Source organism: Pyrgilauda ruficollis, unplaced genomic scaffold (genome assembly GCF_017590135.1).
Source record: "Pyrgilauda ruficollis isolate IOZ18807 unplaced genomic scaffold, ASM1759013v1 scaffold6, whole genome shotgun sequence".
Lineage (NCBI taxonomy): Eukaryota > Metazoa > Chordata > Aves > Passeriformes > Passeridae > Pyrgilauda > Pyrgilauda ruficollis.
Genome location: NW_024527710.1, coordinates 5,268,531 through 5,289,763, shown reverse-complemented (window position 1 = coordinate 5,289,763; position 21,233 = coordinate 5,268,531). Strand labels below are relative to the sequence as shown.

General features: G+C 42.8%; 3 protein-coding genes across 4 annotated transcripts in view; all 3 read right to left on the bottom strand.

Moving 5' to 3' along the window:
* Positions 1-3,154: 3,154 nt before the first annotated feature.
* CUNH1orf52 (chromosome unknown C1orf52 homolog) lies at positions 3,155-5,592 on the bottom strand. The gene is made up of 3 exons (XM_041483536.1): positions 5,266-5,592; positions 4,975-5,176; positions 3,155-3,830 (listed from the first exon to the last, which is right to left on the bottom strand). The coding sequence occupies exons 1-3, from the start codon at positions 5,521-5,523 to the stop codon at positions 3,742-3,744; spliced, it is 549 nt and encodes a 182-aa protein (XP_041339470.1). The 5' UTR covers positions 5,524-5,592; the 3' UTR covers positions 3,155-3,741.
* Positions 5,593-6,858: 1,266 nt separating this feature from the next.
* On the bottom strand, positions 6,859-12,458 carry BCL10 (BCL10 immune signaling adaptor). 2 transcript variants are annotated; one of them, XM_041483459.1, is made up of 4 exons: positions 11,561-12,458; positions 10,830-11,514; positions 10,207-10,495; positions 6,859-9,154 (listed from the first exon to the last, which is right to left on the bottom strand). In XM_041483459.1, the coding sequence occupies exons 3-4, from the start codon at positions 10,481-10,483 to the stop codon at positions 8,787-8,789; spliced, it is 645 nt and encodes a 214-aa protein (XP_041339393.1). In that variant the 5' UTR covers positions 10,484-10,495; positions 10,830-11,514; positions 11,561-12,458; the 3' UTR covers positions 6,859-8,786. The 2 variants fall into 2 exon arrangements, with proteins under 2 accessions (XP_041339393.1, XP_041339391.1); XM_041483457.1 differs by having other exon boundaries at positions 10,207-11,514; positions 11,561-12,457.
* Positions 12,459-18,558: 6,100 nt separating this feature from the next.
* Positions 18,559-21,233, bottom strand: part of DDAH1 (dimethylarginine dimethylaminohydrolase 1) — a 53,806-nt gene continuing 51,131 nt past the window's right edge. The window contains exons 5-6 of the mRNA XM_041483551.1: positions 19,838-19,981; positions 18,559-19,595 (exon numbers count right to left, since the gene is read on the bottom strand). Coding sequence (XP_041339485.1) covers positions 19,479-19,595; positions 19,838-19,981 — 261 coding nt within the window. The 3' untranslated portion in view covers positions 18,559-19,478. The remainder of the gene's footprint in view (positions 19,596-19,837; positions 19,982-21,233) is intronic.

The following is a 21,233-nucleotide window of genomic DNA, read 5'->3' as shown; positions in this document are numbered from 1 at the left end:
TCCCAGAACTACTCCCTGAGATTCCCATGTCTCACAGAAGGCCTCCTGTGCAATGAAAACACAGTATTTCTTTTCAGCAGTTTTCTGTATTCTGCCAACTTTTTGTTGTACAGAAATCCTGCTTCTGCTTCAGTCTTGACATTCTGAGACAGCCACAGCCTGCCCAGCTAATCAGTGCCTCTTGATACATCATTTGCTGAACTTCACCTCAGTCAATGCAGCCAGAAAATGCCTTTGGCAGTAATGGAATCAGATTTCTTAGTAAGGTGCCTCTGTTTGCTCAAGGGTTTTCTAATCACATCTTATGCTAGTGTTTTTGAGAATTCTTTTCCTCTGTAACATTTGCCCTCCTGTCAATTACACAGGGGTTGGCATCTCCTCCTGAGCATGCCTGGACAGCCATTCCCACTCAGCTGCTGCAAGAGCAACTCATCTCTGTAGGGCACTGGTACCACTATGCTTGTGCCCAGGCCTGAGGGTCCTGGCATTTTTTCAGCTATTGGGAAAACAACCTTTCACATTTTTCCAGTCTAACAAGGAATTGTGGCTGTCCTTAAACAACATTTCTCAAAATGAAAATGCTGCACAGCTGTAGCCATTGCCAGGATCCTTTTCAACTGGTACAACCATTTATCCTACAAGAACACAGAGTTCAGCTGTAATCATCTTCCATGCTTTTAAGACAGTCCTGCTCTGTTTTCACACCCAATCCACACCCAAAGCAAAAGCACAAACATCTGTGACCAGTGGCCAAAGGGGCTTGGATAAATGAGCAAGCTAACACAAACAGGAACAAGAACCTTTCAAGCCTGAAAAGAAAAAGACTGAAAGCATTGCATCTTTTTGTCCTGATTCTCTAAGATTAGTAAGCTGGCAAAGGAGATTCCTGTCAACAGACTGAGGCAGCACTACACAGCTTCTCCTTCTCTCCAATGATAAAAACACCTCTCCCTGTGCTGACTCCAGGCTCAAAATAAATTGCTCTTTATGGAACACACTACATTTCTCTGGACTTACTTTCATACTGGCTGCACTAAGTTTATCACAAAATATTTGTAAAAGAATCAGCACTTCAAGAGCAGCAGTCTGCATGGAGAACAGAAACAGCACAGTAAGAGAGGGATGGCTTTGCCACAACCTCCCTGTCACCACTCTCAACATTACCTGCACTTTTATACTGACATGAATTCTTCTTTTCCAGATCATCCTGCATCTCCAGGAAAGCCAAGTACTGCAGCTGCTATTGTACCAGCACCTGAAGCAACGCAATGTGCTCACTGCAAATTAATTACATTCCAGACACTATTTCTCTGATTTTGACAAATTTTAAAGAGAATTTCCTCAAATCAAACCTGTATGCAGCTTTACTGCCTTTTTTTCCCCAATACACATAAAGATTGTAATCAAATTTGATTCATTATAGAAACTGTAGAATGATGAGTTAATAGAGCACTAACTTTCAGAGGCAATCTTCCCCATTTGTCAGCAAGGGTGTATGTTCACTGTCACTGTCTTCCCTTGCAAGACAATCCAGGATAAACTGTTCTACAGTCAGAGATTTTCTGAACATCTGAGCTATCAGTTTAAGTTTAGTTGGTGTTTACGCACATTTCACAGTGCCTGATGTGTCGACAAATTTTCATAATTAGCTGCCCAAACCTGAAGAAAACCTCTGTTTCTTGAAGTCTTTTGAGTTGCTTCAGAAGCTGCAGCATTGTACCACTTCTCTTATCATCTCCTTCTGAAGATGTACTGAAGCATCTCCACCAAAAAAAAACCTTACAGCTACAGAACCAATCTATCCAAGTAATTCAGCTTCACACAGGCTCTCACAGCCTTGCTTCAGATGTCTTCAGAAAAAGGTGAAGAGTTTTTTGTGCCATTTCTCCTGAACAGGGAAGCTGCCATGGTCTCTGCTTGCCATGAAGATTCCCTCGACCTGCAAAAAATACAATTGTTCTTCTCCCAGGCTAGATATGCTGGTTTTCTCCTTGGAAAGTGAGTATCAGATGGTGTTAACTTCAAGAAAACTGGACACTATGTATATCATATGGTCTGAAAACAAAAGGACCAACTGGCACAGTAACTTCCTGAGCTGCCCTGTGGAACAGCAAAAAATAAATGGACAGAAGCCTCCTTGGTCACAGCAGTCATGGGAATGCATCCTATTTCCAGAGCTGGTGACATTAGCCTTCAGCTGTAATACTCTTCAAGGAGCACTGCACTAGCAAACACAACTACTGTAAGACTCAAAAATGCAGATGGACTATTTGGAGAAACCCTAGAGAGCTGGCACTCCATAAGCTTTGCCATGACAGGATCCCTCATCCTGGAGCTTGCTAGGACAGTGGCTGGTGTCTGGGTTTGCACCAGGAAGCCCTCAGCTGTGTCAAGTATCACAGATTTGGCCCCACAGCCTGTGAAACAGGCAAGGAGCAGTTGCAGAGTCTGCAGGCAGACAAGGATCCAGAGTAAGAATTATCACACTGCCAAGGCTAGAATTGCATAACTTCTTAACAACTTCATATATTCACTGAAAATGAATACACTTTTCTATATATTGAGGTTAAAAAAAACCTCTTAAAATCACTTTAAAAATATTAACATTATATTAGCACATATGTATACAGAATCTGGTCTGCCAAAGTAAAGCTAGTCCAAGACAGAAGGAAAATAGAAAACACAAATTTTTTACATTAGCAATTTAATTACATGAACTTCTATTAGCAGGCACTAATCTCACTGCAGATTTTCTAAGGCACAGAATCTTTATCTGAAAATACACAGCAACCTTTTCTCCAATCCAGTACAAGCTGGTACCTTGTCATATACAGACCCAAAAACCCATTCAGCAGCATACCACAAATGCAACATATACTGGCTAGCACTTTGAGAAGACTGTTTGTACCAACTGTTTGTACTGAAATAAATACAATTTGGCAGCAAAGACTCTACCACAGCTTTGTCATAATTTTTGTCCACATAAATATCTTGATTCTATTTTCTGTTTCAGGAAGAACACATTACATGCTTCAATCCTCCCTCCATCAGTTGGTCTCATTTCACTGATGGAGATCCCGTAACATCAAAATAATGATGAAATATTAAACTCAATTTTAGGTACATTTTTTTTCAGTTCGTAGTTCTGTATTTATTTAAACAAAAAAACCCTGAGGAATCTGTTAAGTCACACATCAGTGAATGGCATATAATACAGAATTCATTGCTCCTATTCACCAAGCATGCAATGCAATATTTATACCACAGATGTTTTCAAATGTAGTTTTATTCCAGTGACTATTTGCAGTCTATACATATATTTAAAAACAACATTATGTGAACATATCACAGACCAGTACCTAAAAAAATCTTTAGTATATACTCCTTTATAAAAGGTTTTGACACAATGGAAAAGTCAGTCCAGAAAAATGCATGTTACCAGGTTTCTTGATAAACAAAATACTGTGAAGCCCTGTAACCTGCATGAGCACAAGTATCCATGGCAATGGATCTTTCATCTAAATCCTTGTTTCAAATAAACAGGTTTAAATTTTGTTCAGTAAACAAGTTCTACGACAACACTGTCCACTTAATTTTGTGCTTTCCAAAAGGCAAGCATACACAGAAATAAAATTCCCTACCCGAGAGAGAAATGCAGTAAACACTTATTTGTTTCCCATTCCAGCAGAGGAATCCAAGTTCCCTGAAATTCTCATTATGTCTAAATCCAAAATGCCCTGCTTATACCTTCTTCTTCTTCTTCTTTGCCTGTTCTCCAGACTCTACTTTACGTTTCTTAGCAGAAGCTGGTTCATCGTCTTTTTCACCATCTTTAAATAAAAGAAAGAGTTAATCAAAGTCAGCAAAGCCAATTTTTTGCTTAAACACCACCCTGTCTCAGAACAACTGACTTAACCACATCTGAGATGGCTGGAAAAAAGACACTGTAGCATCCTCATTTTTGGAATGCAGACAATATGTGGACAAAACAGGAAAGGTTACTTCTTATCACTGCCACAAACCACTGCAGGTAACTGAAAAGAGGCTTTATGCTACTGTACAGTACCTGTTCTAAACAAATTATTAAAAGCTAGAAAATGACATTTTTGAAGCAGGAAATAATGCCAATTAACGTTTTATCTTCTTCCTCTGGATGAAGGCTGACTAAGAGAAATGCATGGACGGGGAAACACATAGAACACATGGAGAAAGACATAAAAACTGCTACTGGGAAAGAACACCCAGAACCAAAAAAGAGGCAAGACAGCAAAAAAATCCTTCTTTTGGAAAAGCTTTGTTGGCAACTTTACCAATGAAAGAAAACATTATTGTGTGTTCTGAAAGACCAGAATTTCTTCTTCTGGTTCTCTTCTCTTGGTTATTGTTGGCTATTCTCTTTCTCCAACAATTAAAAAAAAAAAATCCTCCCACCTATCAAATATTTCTTTACTTCCTAAATTACTGTTACAGCTTGTACAATCATAGAAAGTGAAGAAGATAGTAACTATTTTCTTCAGTAATCTATCTCTTGGGCATCCTGTATGATTCCTCTTTTGGAAGCCAAGTTTTGCAAACGTTATAGAAATAATCTGACCTACATCTACAACTAAGGTCAACACCTCAGTGTAAAGCACCTGAAGCTTTTACACCACCTTCTGTTTTAGCAGCAGCGTGACTGAACCTGTTGATTTCACAGAACTACAGTGCCACCGACTCTAATGCTTCCCTGCTAATGCCAGCGGGGGAGAGGAGCAGAGGGGAGGCTCCGTGTTGAACCCAGAAAAGCCAAACCACGGGCACGGCAGCGCACCCAGCCCCGCAGCCGGAGCGCTCTGCCCCTGGGCAGCAGCGATGCAGGAGCAGCCCGCAGCGCCTGCTCCGGGCCCGGGGCACGGGCAGCCCGCCCGCCCCGCCGCGCTCCGGCAGCGCACACAGCCCCCGCCGAGGCACGGCCGCCTCACGCCAGGGCCTCACCCGACTCCAGGGCCTCCTGCTCCTCGTCCGGCAGGAACTTGGCTTTGCCGGCCTGCCGGGGCGCGTCGTCGCCATTGTCCTCGTAGATGTTGGACCACTTTATGGCCATGTCCAGGGCGGGGCCCGGCGGCTTCTCGGGCGGGCTGTAGGTCTCCGGCGGGGGCACGGCGTTGCTCCTCCACACCTTGAACTCCCTGGGGGGCTGCGGGAGAGAGCACAGCGCCCGTCACAGCGGCCCGGGGGGCCCGTGGCGGCCCCGGCGCCGCCCCGGTTCCCCCGCGCCCCACGCACCTCCTCGGGCGCCCGCAGGACGCGGCTCTCCCAGTCGATCTCCTTGTTGAGAGGGTTGTAGAGGAAGGCGGGCGGCTGCGACACCCGACGGAAGAGCTCGTCGGGCGGCGGCAGCCGCGGCCGCCCCGGGGTGCCCCCCGAGGCCGCGCCGGCTCCCGCCGGGCGCTCGTCGGGCTGCGGCTCTTCGGGCTCCGAGTCGGAGCTGGAGCTGCCGTAGGCCGCGAAATAGCCCAGCGGGTCCTCCCCCTCCGCCGCCATGGCGGGGCCGCGCCTCGCACCGCCCGCGGAAACCGCGCCCGCGCCGAGGGTTCCGGCCCGCGGCTGCCGCCGGCCCGGGGCCCGCGCGGGGCTGGAGCGCAGCCCGCGGAAGGCGGAGCCGGGGCCCTGCCCTCGAGGGACCGGACACCGAAAATCAGGCACGAAACCCAGCCAACCTTCATTGCTCCCTCTTCACACCTGCAGGCTAAGCGGAGGGAAAACACGTTTTCCTTAATGTCCGATCACCGGCTAACCTAGGGCAGAGACAGTGCTGATCATCACCTGTCCAGGAGGTATCTTTACCGAAACAGATTTTTCAAATTTGTTGGACCGAGTTTGTACTAGACCTCCCTCGTGATGGAGTCATACATACATTACTGCATCAGCTAAAATACTGGTGCTGTTCAGTGGGGATGGAGCTGAGTCAGGGCAGGTTGAGGATGGGTATCAGGAAAAGCTTTTTCACCCAGAGGGTGTTTGGGCACGGGACAGCTCCCCAGGGCAGTGCTCACAGCACCAGCCTGGCAGAGTTCAACAAGAGCTTGGACAACACTCCCACGGACAGGGTGTGACTCTTGGGGATGTCCTGTGCAGCGCTGGGAACTGGACTCGGGGGTCTTCATGAGTCCCTTCAAACTCAGCATACTTCATGATTCTATGTTCAGATTACTTATACTACCAGAACTACTTATACTACCAGAATAAGATCTGAGGAAGGGGTTTTGGTTACACTATGATCACTTCCTTCACTGTAAAGATACTAAACCATATCCAGCCGATCTCTCATCATCAATACCATGTCATTATTTTGAAGCCCTATACACAAAGTAGAATGAAAACAACCACTGAAGTGAGACACCACAGTGCCTGCAGTATTTGCAAATCCTTTTTTAAGTCATGCTTCTCAGCACTCAAAGTTTTTGTTTCTCCCCTGCTATTAATAAAAATCTTAATTTAAGAATGAAATCAAGATGTGGGTGGCTGGAAGCAACTCTTCTCACATCTGTAGGAAGTTGAGCAATAGAGTCATTTGAAAACAGCAAGAATCAGGTTAGTAATAGTAGTCATGAACTGCAGAAACTACTTAAGCAGCAGAGCTGTTGATTTCACATGCATGTTTTCCTTACAGACTGCTCGCTCTTCAGTGCAGTCCTACCGGCAGAGGCGTTTCACATTCAGTCAGTCTTTCCACCAGAGACAAATGTCTCTAAAAAGACAAGGAGAACAAAAGCCTCCCGCACACACAAAACCAAAACCACACATCAAGGTAATGGCATGAACAGCTCTTGCAACCTGTACATCTTAAAAATGAGAGGCAGACCAAAAACCAGCCAATTATACAAAAGAATTTATTCCAAAAGTTGTGATAAAAATATGTTTTAAAAACGCACATTATAGACATTTGAAAAGACAATACATTCACTCAAGGTCTCAGGTTTGTCGGCTCCACTGGGAGTGGTCCCTGCAGGCTGCACACTGCACGGGGCAGGATGGGGAGCAGCAAGGCAGCCTCCACCCTGGGCTGCTGCATTTTCTCTGTTAAGGCCAGCCCTGCTCACTCTCTTCTCTTTACAAGAACCCAGGAAGGGACTCAAGCCTAAGCACAGCTCTTTAAGTGATTACAGTGGGCATTTACACAAATCACTTTCTAGACGTCCCAAGTACATGCAACTACAATTCAAGTTAATGGAAGAGAGGGAGTTCATCCTATCCTTAATTTCATGTTAAAGAACAAAGTTTGGCTTGCATATTCAGGCACTTAATTTCCAGAATGCCATTTAATCGAAGCAGTTCCAGTGTTTGGACAGTATATGATGGTAGATGCAGACAAGAAAAACAAGGATTTTTATAAGCACATCTTTCTCACATGTAAGATGTTCATATACTCGGGATGGAGTGTAGTTGAACATGGCATTTTATTTTAATCTACTTCCAAAACCAGAATAATAGAGAAAAACTATTTATAGAGACTATACTGAGGTCCTGCAGGTGGCCTGCCTCCACAAAAGGAGAAGAGTTTAGCAATATTACCCCAGTGTGCATTGGAATGGCATTCCATGGCTATACACAGTACGAGAGCCAATATAATGTAGGACCTTTAATACAAACCTACCCTCTGATATACTGAAAACATCCCATCACTTTAAGGTGTAGTACTGCAGAACACAGCTGTACATGTCAAATTAAGAATCCACCAGGTCATTTTGAAATTATTATAGGCACCTGCACAAAAGGTAGGCTACAATTCCAGTATGAGAGGAATACAGTAAGTTACATTGTGGCAAGAAATGAGAACCTTCCCATGTTGAAACAGTTTAAAATGCATTTGACTCTAAACAATTGGAAATGTAAACCTGTCTGTCTGCTTGGAAGAGGAGGTATTTGAAGTGCCATATTTCCAAGAGTCCTTCAGGTGTCATACTTTGTGCCACACAGCTTCTCCTCCACTTCCCTAGAGGGACAAAAGCATACAAGCTTTGCTCCTTAATAGCATCCTGTAATGTTTTCTTGCAGCCCTCACAATGCCATTAGAGCAGTTTACATTCCTTTTCCAGTACTAAAGAGAATTTATATTTAAAGTGCATCTCAAATCAGGAATCTTTAACTAACATACAAGAAGAATACGCTGAGGCCTGCAGAAGTGTATTGGCAATACTGATGCCTTTTGATGTACCAGTAGGACAAAGTCCACTCAAGGAGGAAACTCCTTGCTAACAAGCACAGACTTGGCCATTTTTGGCAAATGGAGCAGCACACATATACATGGAGAGCAGAATTTGTCTTAGTGAGAAATATTTAACTTGGTAAATGAGTTTAAGCTTTTTGGTAAGTAAGCTTAAGGTTTTAGTTCAGATTTTTTCCATACTCAGTACTTTTCCTAACCATCTTTCCCAGTTCGCCCATCACAGAAACATTAAGAAAAGCTGATTTGTTAGTTTCTGCAGAAAGAAAAAACCCATTTGTTCTATAATCCCAGCTAAAGTATCCGCAACTAAATGTGAAATCTTATACACATTGGTTTAAAAACCAAATACTTGTTGGTATAACACCACAATATTTTGAAAAAAGCTCCCTAAAGAACAAAACAAACAAAACAAAAAAAGTCAAGCAGCTCCAGCATCACACAATTACAAAATTAAAACAGAAATTGCATAGATTATATCCTCCAATTTTCCTAACAGTTTGAAAACATTTTTTAGCCTTTATGAGACATCCCACAAAGTTTCAGTACCATTTGGATGAACAGATGAAAGTCACTGCACTCACTGTGGATGAACAGAACGTGATCTTAAAGGCAAAAAGCAATTGTCACTTGAACTGGTACATGGCTCTTGCTGCTCTTCCTGGAGCTCTGGGGGCAGCGGGGGTGCACCAGGGTCTCCAGGCCCTGGCAGGGTGGCTGAGAAAACACTGCACTGTGAATTGCCCATCTCTGCAATTGGTAAATTCATGGAATGAAGAGAGACAGCAGACACAAATGCAGCCGTGCTATAATCTTCTTCTGGGTGATGTATCTGGGTAGATTCTTTGTCTTTTGTTTTATCCAGAAAATTTGATTCATCGGAAAATGATCTAGAAAGATTATTTGTTCCTCCATACAGTGAGGTCATACAGGTGCTGCAGCTTAAACCTAAGACAAAAAACCAGATCCTGGATTTAATTACAGTATGGGGACATCTTAAACTGTGCTCCAATTTAATATCAGTAAGACTGTCAAAAATCAATTGTCCATATTTTTAACAGACTAACCCTTCATCTTACCTGTGACATCCAGAATTCCTGACAAATTAAAAAACAAACATGGTTTGTTAGGTTGTCGAGGCTGATGTGAATGGTTTCTCTGTACTCAGTACCAGATAGTACTTGACAAAGATGCACTGTAACTTAAAGTTCATCTTAAAAAGTCACTTTAGCCCTTCGGCCCAACTTTTTTTAGATTGTTCTCACTGTGCTCTTCAAACTTTTAAGAGCTTCACCTGCTGGTTCTGCTCCAAAGTGGACAGCATTTGAAGGCTATTTTACCTGAAGCCAGAGCAAACCTCAGGCCCTTAACCTCTATGGTTAAAACATACTTCTTCCTTCTTTATCTGCCTTCTGATGGGCGTGGAAGGGGAAGTAACACTTTGGTGTACAAAGCCTATACTTTCTTTCTCTGCCTTAAAATATGAGTACTCACAGTCCCTTCAAGGTTTGAGTGTCAACAAAACCTCTGAGCCTGTATGAAAAAACACACACATGTATTTACAGTGTCCACTTTAAAGCTGTGGCACCGAAGGCATACAGGGGAACTCCCCTCAAGCTGTATTTGCCAGCATACCTTCTGCTGAGGCACAAAGTTTAACCAAACTAGAGCATCCTGCCACTGCAGCAAATAGCTTGGAGAGAAATGCGAGATGGACGATAACCACCCATTTTTGAAAAGCAAAACTGAAATGTGAAGACAGATTTATCCATCATAGCAATACAACAGGGCTTTTTTTGCTACTTGTTATTTATGATGGATGTGTTCAGATAGTAAAAAGGCAAAGCCAGGATACATGCACTAGGATCTTAAACACAAACTGGTAATTTTCCAAACATGTTGTTCCAAATACCAGAGGAAGACTTTAGTTTTGGATTTTAATTTTGCAGACCTTCCAAATAAAACTTATGTTTTACACAACATTATTAAAAGTTTGTTACCTTTAAGAGCTTCAAGCTTTTCATTTTTGACTTTCAACACTACATCAGTTATCTTTTGTAACAGGAAGTTTTGTGTTCTTTCTCGTCTGATAGATTCAATCAAAGTATCTAGTCCCTTTGGATTTTCTGCTAAGTAGTCCAGTAACTTCCCAGTTTTTTTCCTACTGGAAGATCGAGCTGAAATTTCTTCTGTGTCCTCCCTAGTGAGTATTTTCTTAGAACGCAGGTAATCAAAGTGTCTCTCGGCTATGATCTTATCACACAGGTAAGGACGCATCCTTTCTAAAGCCTGAAAGACAAAACAAACTAGTATTAGCCAGCATTTCCAGTTATTTAGAGGCCTGTAACTGGAACCTACATGATTTTGGTACAGGTCAGCAAAATAACTTTTAAGGCTGCTGCTGTGTTACTTAGTTGAGATTTTTCTCAGTGTAAAAAATGTTTTAAAAAAACTGTTACATAATTATTGCTTTCATTAACTCTTTGACTGAACTCAGGAGTTCCAATGCTTGTTAAGAAATACGGTGACTACTTATAGAAAATGTGATTACATAAGGCCTGAGGTTAGCACATTTCAAAACAGTCAAGTAAAAATGAAATTGTACCAAACAGCACCTACTCACTTTGTCTACAAATACACCCCTTTTCACTGATCATCTGATTGCCACATTTCCATACCGTTGTATCTTGAGGCACAACTCCAAAATACTGCAGTTATTGATGTTTTCTGTACATTGAGCAAAAGCAGTCTCAAAGCAACAGCACAAACATACTCACAGTTCAAAAGGTTTGTAAATAAACTTATTTATTTACAAAATTCAAACCTATTTATTTACACTATCGACAAGTTCAACAAATTACTGACATCCAAAATACATGCACTTTCATCCATAAATGTATGTAATCTCAACAACATGAGTGGCTGCTTCTTGTCTTTTGCAGCCCTACTCCACTGTATGAATGATTTTATATGGCTCACCCCCATCCTTCTCAGCTCTTACCTGCAAGACTCCAAACCTTATAAATCCTCCTCAAGACAACCTTGCCCAGACCAAGCTGTCCTTACCAGTTTTAGCTTCCTGAGCTGTGCTGTCCCCTGTCACACACAGTGCCTCTGCTAGCACAGCACCCTGGCTTGCAGAGAGCCCATCAAAGTTACCCAAAGAACAGCCCTGAGAGAGCCAAGCCGGTTGTGAAGCCACATTTAAAATCTGAGTGCAGAAGCTCTAAAGCCAGCTTTATGGGACTGCATTTTGATGATAAAATGATTGTTATTTGTTTCTACCTAAGATTGTTATTTGTTTCTACCTAAGATTGTTATTTGTTTCTACCTAAGATTGTTATTTGTTTCTACCTACTTCCATCCTCTCTGCTCCAATGGAAGGACCTGTAAGGACAAGGGCTAAAGTGACAATCATGCACTTGTGGGAGATGCAGCCCTGGGCTCAGTCACTGACCCAGACTAACATACCTGTCCTGTTACACCTACAGTGTCTGACTCAAGGAGCTTTTATCCTTTTTTGGTGTAACTACCCAATGGCACCTGTTGCAGTATTAGCCTGTGGAAACGAGTACTAGCTTGAAAAACATGTCTCACAGAACTATGACAAAGCATTTAAAGGAAATCACTTAAGCATGAAGCTAGAAAGAAACAAAAAACAAACTGCAAGAAGTCTTCACTGCACTTTAAAAGAACATAAAAAAAACCCCAATTAATCAAACATAAGACACTGTAAATTACAAACAGGACCATGGATAGGCAATGAATAAGTGATAAACTGTGATTTTACTTTTTTTTTAAATTAAGCAATCACTTGTTGAGGTTGGTTAGTGCATTGCTTCCCAGCCTCATGCTAAGATAAATTAATGCAGAATGAATCAGGATGAAGTCTTCCCTCAGATTTCAGACATCAGTGAATAAGTACAGGGGAAAACCCAAAAAAAAAGAAAAAATAGAACAATAAGCCTCAATAAAAAAATATCTAAGTACACTTAACGAAGATATGCACGCTTTCTAAGAAGGAGTCCTACTGGCACCCGGAGCAGCAGACCCATTTTCAGCCAGGTTTGGGTACCGCGTTACCCCTCCCGCCTGCCGCGCTTCACCGCCAGGGACGCCGGGCCGGGGCTCTGCCCCCGCGCACCGGGCACGGCCCGGGCCCCGCCACACGCGCTCGCGAGCCGTGACCAGCCCCAGCCGGGGCACCCCGGGGGCAGAGCCGTGCTCGAGATTCCCCGCCGCCCTCCCGTGCGCGCCGCCGGGCCCGGCCCGTCCCCCCGCCCCGGTGCATTATTCCCACCCCAAGAAGCCTTTCTTTGCTGTACCGCATTTGAGTTTCTCAAAGCTGTGTGTCTCTGCAAAGTAACCTATTTATCTCCCATTTTCCTGCTCAGAGAGCTGCAGGGCTGACCATTTTTTCCCAAGTGCCTACATTGATCCTCCCTGTGGAGGATCTGTGCTATGCACCCAAAATACATGGAAAGCTTTCAGCTTCCCTGATGCTTCCAAGAGGTTGTGGTACTTCTGAAACAGAGCCAGGCGTCTTCCCAGCCCCTGACTCCCACCCTTGTTTATTATATCACATGCCTTTCAGCTCTTCCTCTTCAAGGTGAATTATATTGTGGGCTTTGCTGGCTCCATACAACACTGCTGATAAAAACATCTATCATGCACTCTGGATTTAGAGCATTTGTTAATAACCTTGCTCAGCAAGAGGTGCAGTTCAAAGCCGTGTGATGTCTGGAGGGCTAGGCTGCTGATTCCGGAGCCGTGTAGGAGACAAACTGGAATGATTTAACTTCAGCAGTCAGGATGGGAGCGTGGGTTAGTGAGTACAAGAACAGAATATATTTTAGCAGACATAATGCCTAAACACCCTACCAGGATTTAATGGTGCAGGCAGCAGGAAGAAGGCTACTCTCTGCACAAAACTCATTTCAGGAGAGTCACAGCCACTCGATAGTCAGAAGTGAGCCAGGGATCATTTCCTTCAAGGCAGCTGGAAAGATTTTGGACATTGCATTGCTGTATGAATGTATACATATGTAGTGTCCATCTAGTATAAATTTCTAGACAAAATTTCCAAAATAAATTTTGAAAACTGTTTACAACCCAGAGGTTTCTACAAAACTCGCTGTGAAGATGAAGACAATGTTGCAACACTGTCACAGTTCCTAAGAGGTCAGTCAGCTTTTCAGAGCTGTGACCAGCTCCAGGCTTTCTTTCCCCCTCTGCCCTCACTGATGAAGCCCTCTCCAGGCAGCATGTCCTTACTGCTGAGCAGGGGCCTCTCCCTGGAAGTTTCACGTGCTCCCATCCCATTCTCCTGATCCTTGCTCAGGGCTCTGGTCTGGGTTCTCAGGACAAGCCCCTTCTGGAGCTGGCAGGACAGCCCAGCCCCTGTGGGAGCTGTGGGACTCTGAGCTCAGTTCCTCTGGGAGGAGGAGGAGGAAGCTGCCAGACAGAGAGAAGGGAAGGAGTTTGGTTTAGTTACAGGTCGAGGGCCCTTCCCAAACTCAACAGATACCTGCAGCAATCAATGGCATGTTTCTGCTACTAAACCACAGCAATAAACCTACAGGTCATGAATTTTGGGGGTGAGGTTGTTGAGAGCACCAGAATGTCTGGGCTTTATGATGCAGCAGACAGTGACTGATTTTTTGGAGCAGCATGTACTTAGAGTGGGGACTGACTCTGTACACTCAAAGGCAGAAATCTCTACTTGAAGTAATATCCTACAACTAAGTTTTGCAAAGAACACTCCTTGTTAAATTACTACGATTTTGCTTTTTTCAGGTTTGATATTCCATGAGAAACTTCTTCTAATTTTTAATCACTGCCATTAAGAAACAAATTCAAGTAAATTGGTACCAACTCTCTCCTGTAGACACAGGTACACATGTAAATGAAGTAGTTAAAATATTAATTGCATCACACTAAATGTATTCACATTAGGCACAGCACTGATTTAAATATATTAGTTAAAAATAATACTTTTAACCAACGTTGTAAAATCAGTATAAAGGCTGTATTTAGATCCTTGGTCCCTACTTCTCTGGCAAGGAGAATAATAGATTATGGTTTATTTAAAGTCCTATTATACTAGCAAAATACAGTTTGAAAGTGATGTAATTATTTTGCTACAGTTTATTAAGAAATTCCTACTCTGTTAAATTATCTTAGGTTTCTTAAAAAGCTGAAAGAACAACACTGAGGCCTTGGAGCACTGACCCCTGGGCTCCAGGAGATGGCACTGATGGCCCACGAGCCCTGGCACACACTGCAGGGGCTCCCAGCTCCTGGATCCCAGTGCTGAAACCTCGGGCATCAGAGCCAAGGGTGCAAGCACAGAGCAGCCCCAGGAGCAGGCTGCAGACTCAGCAGAAGTGCTTAGATGTAACGCATGCAATTATCTGTCAGGTTACCTCAAAGCAGTGCCTGCAGTGCAGTCGCCTCTCCTGAGATTGTGGGGGAGAAAAGACACAGGAGCTGTGTGAATAATTTAACCATAATGGGAATGCCACCAAACCTTTGTAGTTTCACCTTCTGTAAGTTACAGTAAGTGCAGGCAGCACAGAGAAACATACTGTACTATGCTAACATCTGTTTTGTTACCTTGGACAGCAATAAAATGAACCATGACCACTCACAGGCAGTATCTCCTCTCTACACATTACTCTTAAATGTAGGGTCTAAAATTATAATTTGTTTTTAAAGAGTCAAGATTTTCCCCTAACAGAATTAAGGGTTTTAGTGCTAGTGTCTATAATTGGCTTTACATCTAGGTATGTAATAAGCTTGGAAATAAAAAGACAGCATGAAACAGTACTAAATTAAATACATATACTTTCAGTTCCAAAACAAGAAGCACAAACTAAACAGGGTAGGGTATGGTACAACTGACACTTTATTCCTTCGTGATGGAGATATATAGTATTGAAACTGCAAGAGTCACAAAAAAAAAAGTTAAATCAAAGTGCAAACCTCTATTAGAACTGATTATGGAATGTATTAATGTTTTTGGCACAAAAAGTGGGGAATTATATACTGCAACAAGATTAAGTTTAATGAATGTAATGCTTCTGTGCTCAGTAGTCACATTTGTGCACTGCAGAACAATACAATGTAAAACAGTGACTAACACATTCACATACAACTCCATACAATTTACATCACACGTCCAGTTAAAACTTCTCTGAAAATACATGAGGTCCACTGATACTTTGTTCACAATCACTTAACAAATACCATTGTTTAAGCAGGCTTATCTTTTCAGCTTCCTTATTGATAAAAGCAAAAATAGACAATCTTAAATAGTAAATTATTTTCCTCAAATGGCTCCATGTGGATGTTGATGTTTTCTATTAATTTGGCTCTGACTTCATTGATAAAACATGTATGAAGCTGAACAAAATCAAAAGCTCTTTTTTTCTGTATTTTCCAATTTGCTGTGAACAAACAGCATTCTGTATACTGGCTTTTTGTTTTCAAAACTGGACATAGTGTTGCCTATGAGCTCTATTCCTATCACATGGAAATCACCAAAAAAATCAAGAGCATAGCTTTACACAGTGGCATCTATTTAAAACTGAATATTAGCATGGTAAACACAAAAATACATAAATGGAAGAGTTCAAGTTTATCTCATAAGGTACAGTATGCATTCACATTTTCATTACAGAGAGAGACACTGTATTCACATTCTGCTGAAGAAAGAAACCCACATATCACAGATCTCCCTAAACTCTTAGCAAAGATAACATCCATGAAATATCTATACTGCACATTCTGGCTCTTTTATTTCAACTGAGCCAAACTGACTGCTGAAAGGACAAATCCTTTGATGAGTAATTCAAGCCCCACTGCTGAGCTATTACCACAAGAACTGCTGTACGGGTCTGCTCTGTCACACAGCCTGACAGCTGTTATCAAGAGTTTTATGTGGGCAACTATCAGTGTTCAGTGTCTCATCTTCCTTTTTTGGTTTGGGATTTTATTTTATTATTTATATTAATCAAGGATGATGATTTACATCAGGCATCTGAGAAATGTTCTGGTGACAAAATGCACAGGACATGCATTAGATGCACATGTGTCACTGCAGAAATGTCCTCACAACTGAATTCTTTGTGTGGGCAACAGAAAAATAAACAGCAAACAGCAAGAACAAGAAGCATTTGGCATGATTTTAGTTCTTAGTACCATACTGCAAATACATAAACTGAAGTGTTCATAATATTTTTCTTTCTAATGCCAGAATAAAGATTAACAGGAGAAGCTGTGAGGTGAGGGCGATCCCACTAACCAGCTTAGGTAACTTTTGGCATCAGACTAAGATGTAACTTAGAGCATCTATGTTAAGAGGCTGTGACTCCTAGTGAGGCCAAGAGAGAGAAAGCAGGTGTAGTTTTAGAGCACCTCAATTTTGTGCCTGAAGTTAGACATTTTGAATAACAGCAACTGAAGGAATTCAGATCCCTCAGCTGCTCTCTTGCTTTCTGTATACCAAAATGCAGCCCTGAAACCAAAGAAACCTAAATGGCAAGAGATGAAAAACCAACCTCGCTGTCTACACAGCTGTTTCTCAGCTCTGAAATCCCAACTCCTCCTCTCCCTCCCCTAGGGAACCAGAGAAATTCATTGTCACATGTTTTACAGCTTTCAAGGACACAGGGTAACAGCAGTGTCAGCAGACATGGTTCTTTTTTTCTGGAGAAGTCTTAAAAAGAGGAGTCACCCTTGTTCCTCTCTGGATCTACAGCTCCTTCTGACTGTCATCCTTCTAGCTCAAAAGAAGTTGCTCAGACCCAAGGCATTCCCTCAGTTTTTCCTCTCTCCTGGCACCTACTCAAGGAGGGAGTGAGTTTAGGATAGTCCATCATGGCTTGGGATACTGTGGAGTGAACAGTGAAGAAAGAGAAATGAAGAAAAAGACTCAAGTAAGAACTGAGGCAAGAAGGTAAAATCACTTGGGATTAAACAAGAAAAGTGCTCATCATGCCTTGATGAGCAAACTAGAAATGAAAGTCTGAGGAAGGAGACAGGTGAGAGAGGGTGGAGGAAGAAAAAAAAAAAAACAAAACAAAGACTAGAGAAATATTTAACAATAAAATTGAAATCCTACAGCCTAACTCTCCCAGTGTAGCCCCAGGAGGCACATGCACAAGTCAGGATGGGGGGGCTCTTTCAGCTTTGTCAGCTCCCACGGCTGCACAGGTTTTTAACAGAGCACAGCTTGCCTTTAGGAGCTCACAGCTCAATACTGCAGGGCCACTTTTTGGCACAAAATCTCTGTTTAATGTCAGGTTATTTTGAAATGTGTGATACTTTATCAAATATTTAAAAAGCACCAAGGGAAGGCAGAAAAACATTCCCCACTGCAACATTTACATCCTGAGAGCCTGATCACCTGGCTCAGGTTTAATTGATGGTGCATGGGAATGGAAGAGACAAAGAGGGAACTTCAGGATCACCCTTTGGGACAGGAGAATCATAACTAGAAAAAAAAACCCCACCTGCTGTTTGGCTGGCTGAAGAACTTCTCTGGGACATGTTCTTTACACATACAATATATTCACTCATCACTGCTCTCTTCCCCACGTCGTGTCATCACAACAAACAGAGCACCCACGAAGCAGCAGGTGTACTCTGGTAGCTGCCAGGAGGTTTTCCTCTCATTACCACTGAGATGCAGTGTGAGATGTGCCAGAGAGAGCCTACAAGCATGAGTACTTGTGTTTCCTCTCTTATGGCTGCACAAAACAGCACACAGCTTTCCAAAGGATATCCCAGTGGGCATCTGGTTAATTCTGTTTGCTTTCCTGCAGACCACATTGCCCAAGCCCCCTCACTCGCTTCCTACTGTGCCTCAGCAACACGCCACAAGTGGTTCAGGAAAGGTGGAGGAGATGTCTAGGAAGCTGATAACATGTTCAGACTATTTGTCAGTCTCTGGAGAGTTCCCACTACTGCCTCTGTTTGGGAATTGCTCCCATCCTTAGTTTACAAATGATTTAACAAGAAGCATGTGAATACAATGCTGTGTGCTTCACTTTGCAGTGGCGACAAAAAAAAAAAAAAGCCATGACTCAGTGGGTAAACATGGTGAGGAATTTGCTACAAAAATTGTATTTGCCTTAAATGAATACCACAGTGAATATTCATGCCACTAAAAAAATAGAAGATTGTTATTGTTCCAAGGAAAACTGTCCCAAGGGCAGATAAAGAAAAAATGACAATCTTCCAGGAAAAAACAGCTTCCCTTATTCATGGCATAATCCAGGAATAGCTGTCCTTCAACTACTTCTATCACCCTTTTCTTTTGAATTTTGCTAGTAAGTGGCCTCCAAATTAAGAGAAAACAGAAAGGAGAAACAAATTTTAAGATGTAAACAAAGAGATTTAAATCCCCCATACTTTAGATTTCTTTTGCATCTCTGCATTTAATTTTTGTGGTCCAGAGGCTTCCTAGGATCTGGCCTTTTTAAAAATTCCTCTCCCATTATCACCACATTGAAAGTCATGGTCTTAGCAGGAAACTGGGACCTGAACTGCAGGAGACAACTCGTGTGGCTGCACTACTCTCTTCTTCTGTCATTCACGTTTCCCAGGCAGTCATTGCCCTTGAACACTCCCATCAGAGGAAGCTTTTCCAAAGCTGGTACCTGGTGTCTGAAATGGATTCCAGCCAGAACTCTGTGGCTGTCACAGCAGCACTGTGATGTGGCCAGGACTGTGAGCACAATCCACTGCCCACTGTGCCTGTAGTGTATGGAAAGCTTCCCTACCACACAACGTTCATGAGCTCACTGCGTTTTCTTCAGTCTCCCTAATACTTTGCACCACTGAAAGTAGAAGACTGAGGAAGGAAAAAAAACATGTAGAGCAAGGAAGCAAGAGAAAAGAAGATGGAAGGGAACAGTGTAAAGACAACAGAGGTGCTTGAAATATTGAGAATATCAGCTGAGTTTCATGAAATTTTCACACAGATATGTTAAATCACTAAAGCTAAGGGTTAGCCATTATAATTGTCTTCTGCTAGCCCATGGGACTAACTTACTTCAGAGTTATGTGCTCCCAACAAACCCTACATCCACCTTAAATACCACCTGCAAGGACATAATAAAAATTCACAATGCAAAAAATCTGTAAACAAGGGTTAGTAGCACAGTGGTACAGTAGATTGTCAATAAAAACAATAAAAGTGTGGATACAGATTCGTCTACCTTGTGTGTAACATTATTGCCAGTTACAAGGGAGGGACTCTGTAAACTCATAATTCTGAAGCTTTGTTAATAAGCACAGAGCAACAGGTGAGTGCCCCATCTACTTTCGCCAGTTCTGTGTTGGCTATTGGGATCAGCATGTGGTCCTTCAGCTTTTCAAATACCTGTTCAGGAAAGAAAATGTAAGGGAAAAATCATTACACTTTACACCTCTGTTTTCCCTTCTCTCTAAGTATTTACAGAACGAACAGACATGGATTTGCCAGCAGGTGCCACGCCATCCCACCACTGTTAATGAACAGGAACACTCACGGTGCACGTGGCCTTCTGGCTGTGGCACTCACACACATCCCACTGCAGCAAGGGAGCTGCCAGGGCCTCGCTGGCAGCCCGGGGGGGCTCTCACCTTGGCACTCTCGGGGTACTCCTCGGGGGCTCGGTGCAGCAGGACGTGCCCTTTGCTGGGAATGTTTAAGTAGATGCAGTTTGCTGCGGCATCGTCAGGCACTGTCAGCTTGTCGTAGCGGTGGTCGCTCATCTGTTGCATGGTCTGCCAGGAGACAAAGAGCAGCTGTTTAGATCAAAAACAGTAGCAGTCCCAAAGTAACTGGAGAACAGAATCTTCAGAAATAGCTAATGGTGATTGCCAAAGCAGTCAAGGACCATTTTGCTATGCAGCAAGTACAGATATTTCCTTTTATCTCTGCCTTTGTGGGAGAATCTACTAAACCTAACTGAAAGGAGCAGTAGAAAACTGAAAAAAAATAATTTGTGCAATGGTTCTTGCAAGTAGCAGGATTAAGCAGGGTACTTGGTAAGCATCCTCTGTGGGGTCTTTTCCTCGAGGACTGCACACTGAGTATGCAAAACTGCTCCTGACACTGATTGAGACTATAGGTGCTCAGCACCTATAGAAAAAAAAAAAAAAGCAACCATTGTTCAGTATTTATGTGATGAGTATGAATTAAACCAAACAGGACAGGAATGGTTCCCAGCTAGGGTATCAGCCCAATCTTAATTCTTTTCAAGGACCTCTGTTCTGCCTTGCAGGCAGTTACTCTTTCACTAAGCACCTGTGCTGGGGAGCGAGCAGGCACGTCCGCGCTAATCCTCGCTCCCAAGGGGACAGCACAATGCCCGCCTTGCAACAGGAGAGCTGCTGGGCTGCAGAGCTTTGGGTATAAATATACGGCTCATACACAAACGTAGACCCTGGCTGGCTGGAACTTCAGAGACAGAGACTCTCAGGACACGACAAGCATGCAATCCCATGTTTTGGATCAGATCCATTTTAGTAAGGATGGGAAAAGCCTGAAGACAAGATGCCTGACTCCCAGTTGTAGCATTCCAGCTTTACATCAGCTTCAGCCTCACAAAGACCAAGAACAACACAGAACTGAACAAGGCTCAAAGTCCAAAACTTTGGTTCTACTGAAAGCCTAAGCAAATTGCTAGTGTTTCCATTTCTCCCCCAGCCCACCTGTGCTCCCACATATATTGTACATACATGCAAAGATGCAAACAGAAAGAAAAAGCTTTTTTTTCCAGCTTAAAATATTCACACTAATATTATCTTTAGAAAAACCTGGTCTTTTGTTAACAAGATTTTTCAACTAAATTCCCTTCTCAGGAAGAACTCAGAGATTTACATCCCACAGTACAAAGCAGACTTCAATTTTAGGCACAGTTAAGTGTCATTAAGTTGCTTCCAGAGTCATTCTTCTCTACTACTTCTCATTCATTAACAAAATACTACATGTAGCTGATTTATAACAGGGTCTACACAACATACTGGGAAGCAA

What these genes read in the sequence shown, in the direction of transcription:
- BCL10 (XM_041483459.1), bottom strand. Translation starts at nt 10,483, where the DNA reads ATGCGTCCTTACCTGTGTGATAAGATCATAGCCGAGAGACACTTTGAT. An exon ending in AAAGCTTGAAGCTCTTAAAG is followed by an intron (nt 9,155 to 10,206) that starts GTAACAAACTTT and finishes TTTTTGTCTTAG; the next exon opens with GTTTAAGCTGCAGCACCTGT.
- CUNH1orf52 (XM_041483536.1), bottom strand. Translation starts at nt 5,523, where the DNA reads ATGGCGGCGGAGGGGGAGGACCCGCTGGGCTATTTCGCGGCCTACGGC. An exon ending in TCCTGCGGGCGCCCGAGGAG is followed by an intron (nt 5,177 to 5,265) that starts GTGCGTGGGGCG and finishes TCTCTCCCGCAG; the next exon opens with CCCCCCAGGGAGTTCAAGGT. An exon ending in GCAGGAGGCCCTGGAGTCGG is followed by an intron (nt 3,831 to 4,974) that starts GTGAGGCCCTGG and finishes TTTTATTTAAAG; the next exon opens with ATGGTGAAAAAGACGATGAA.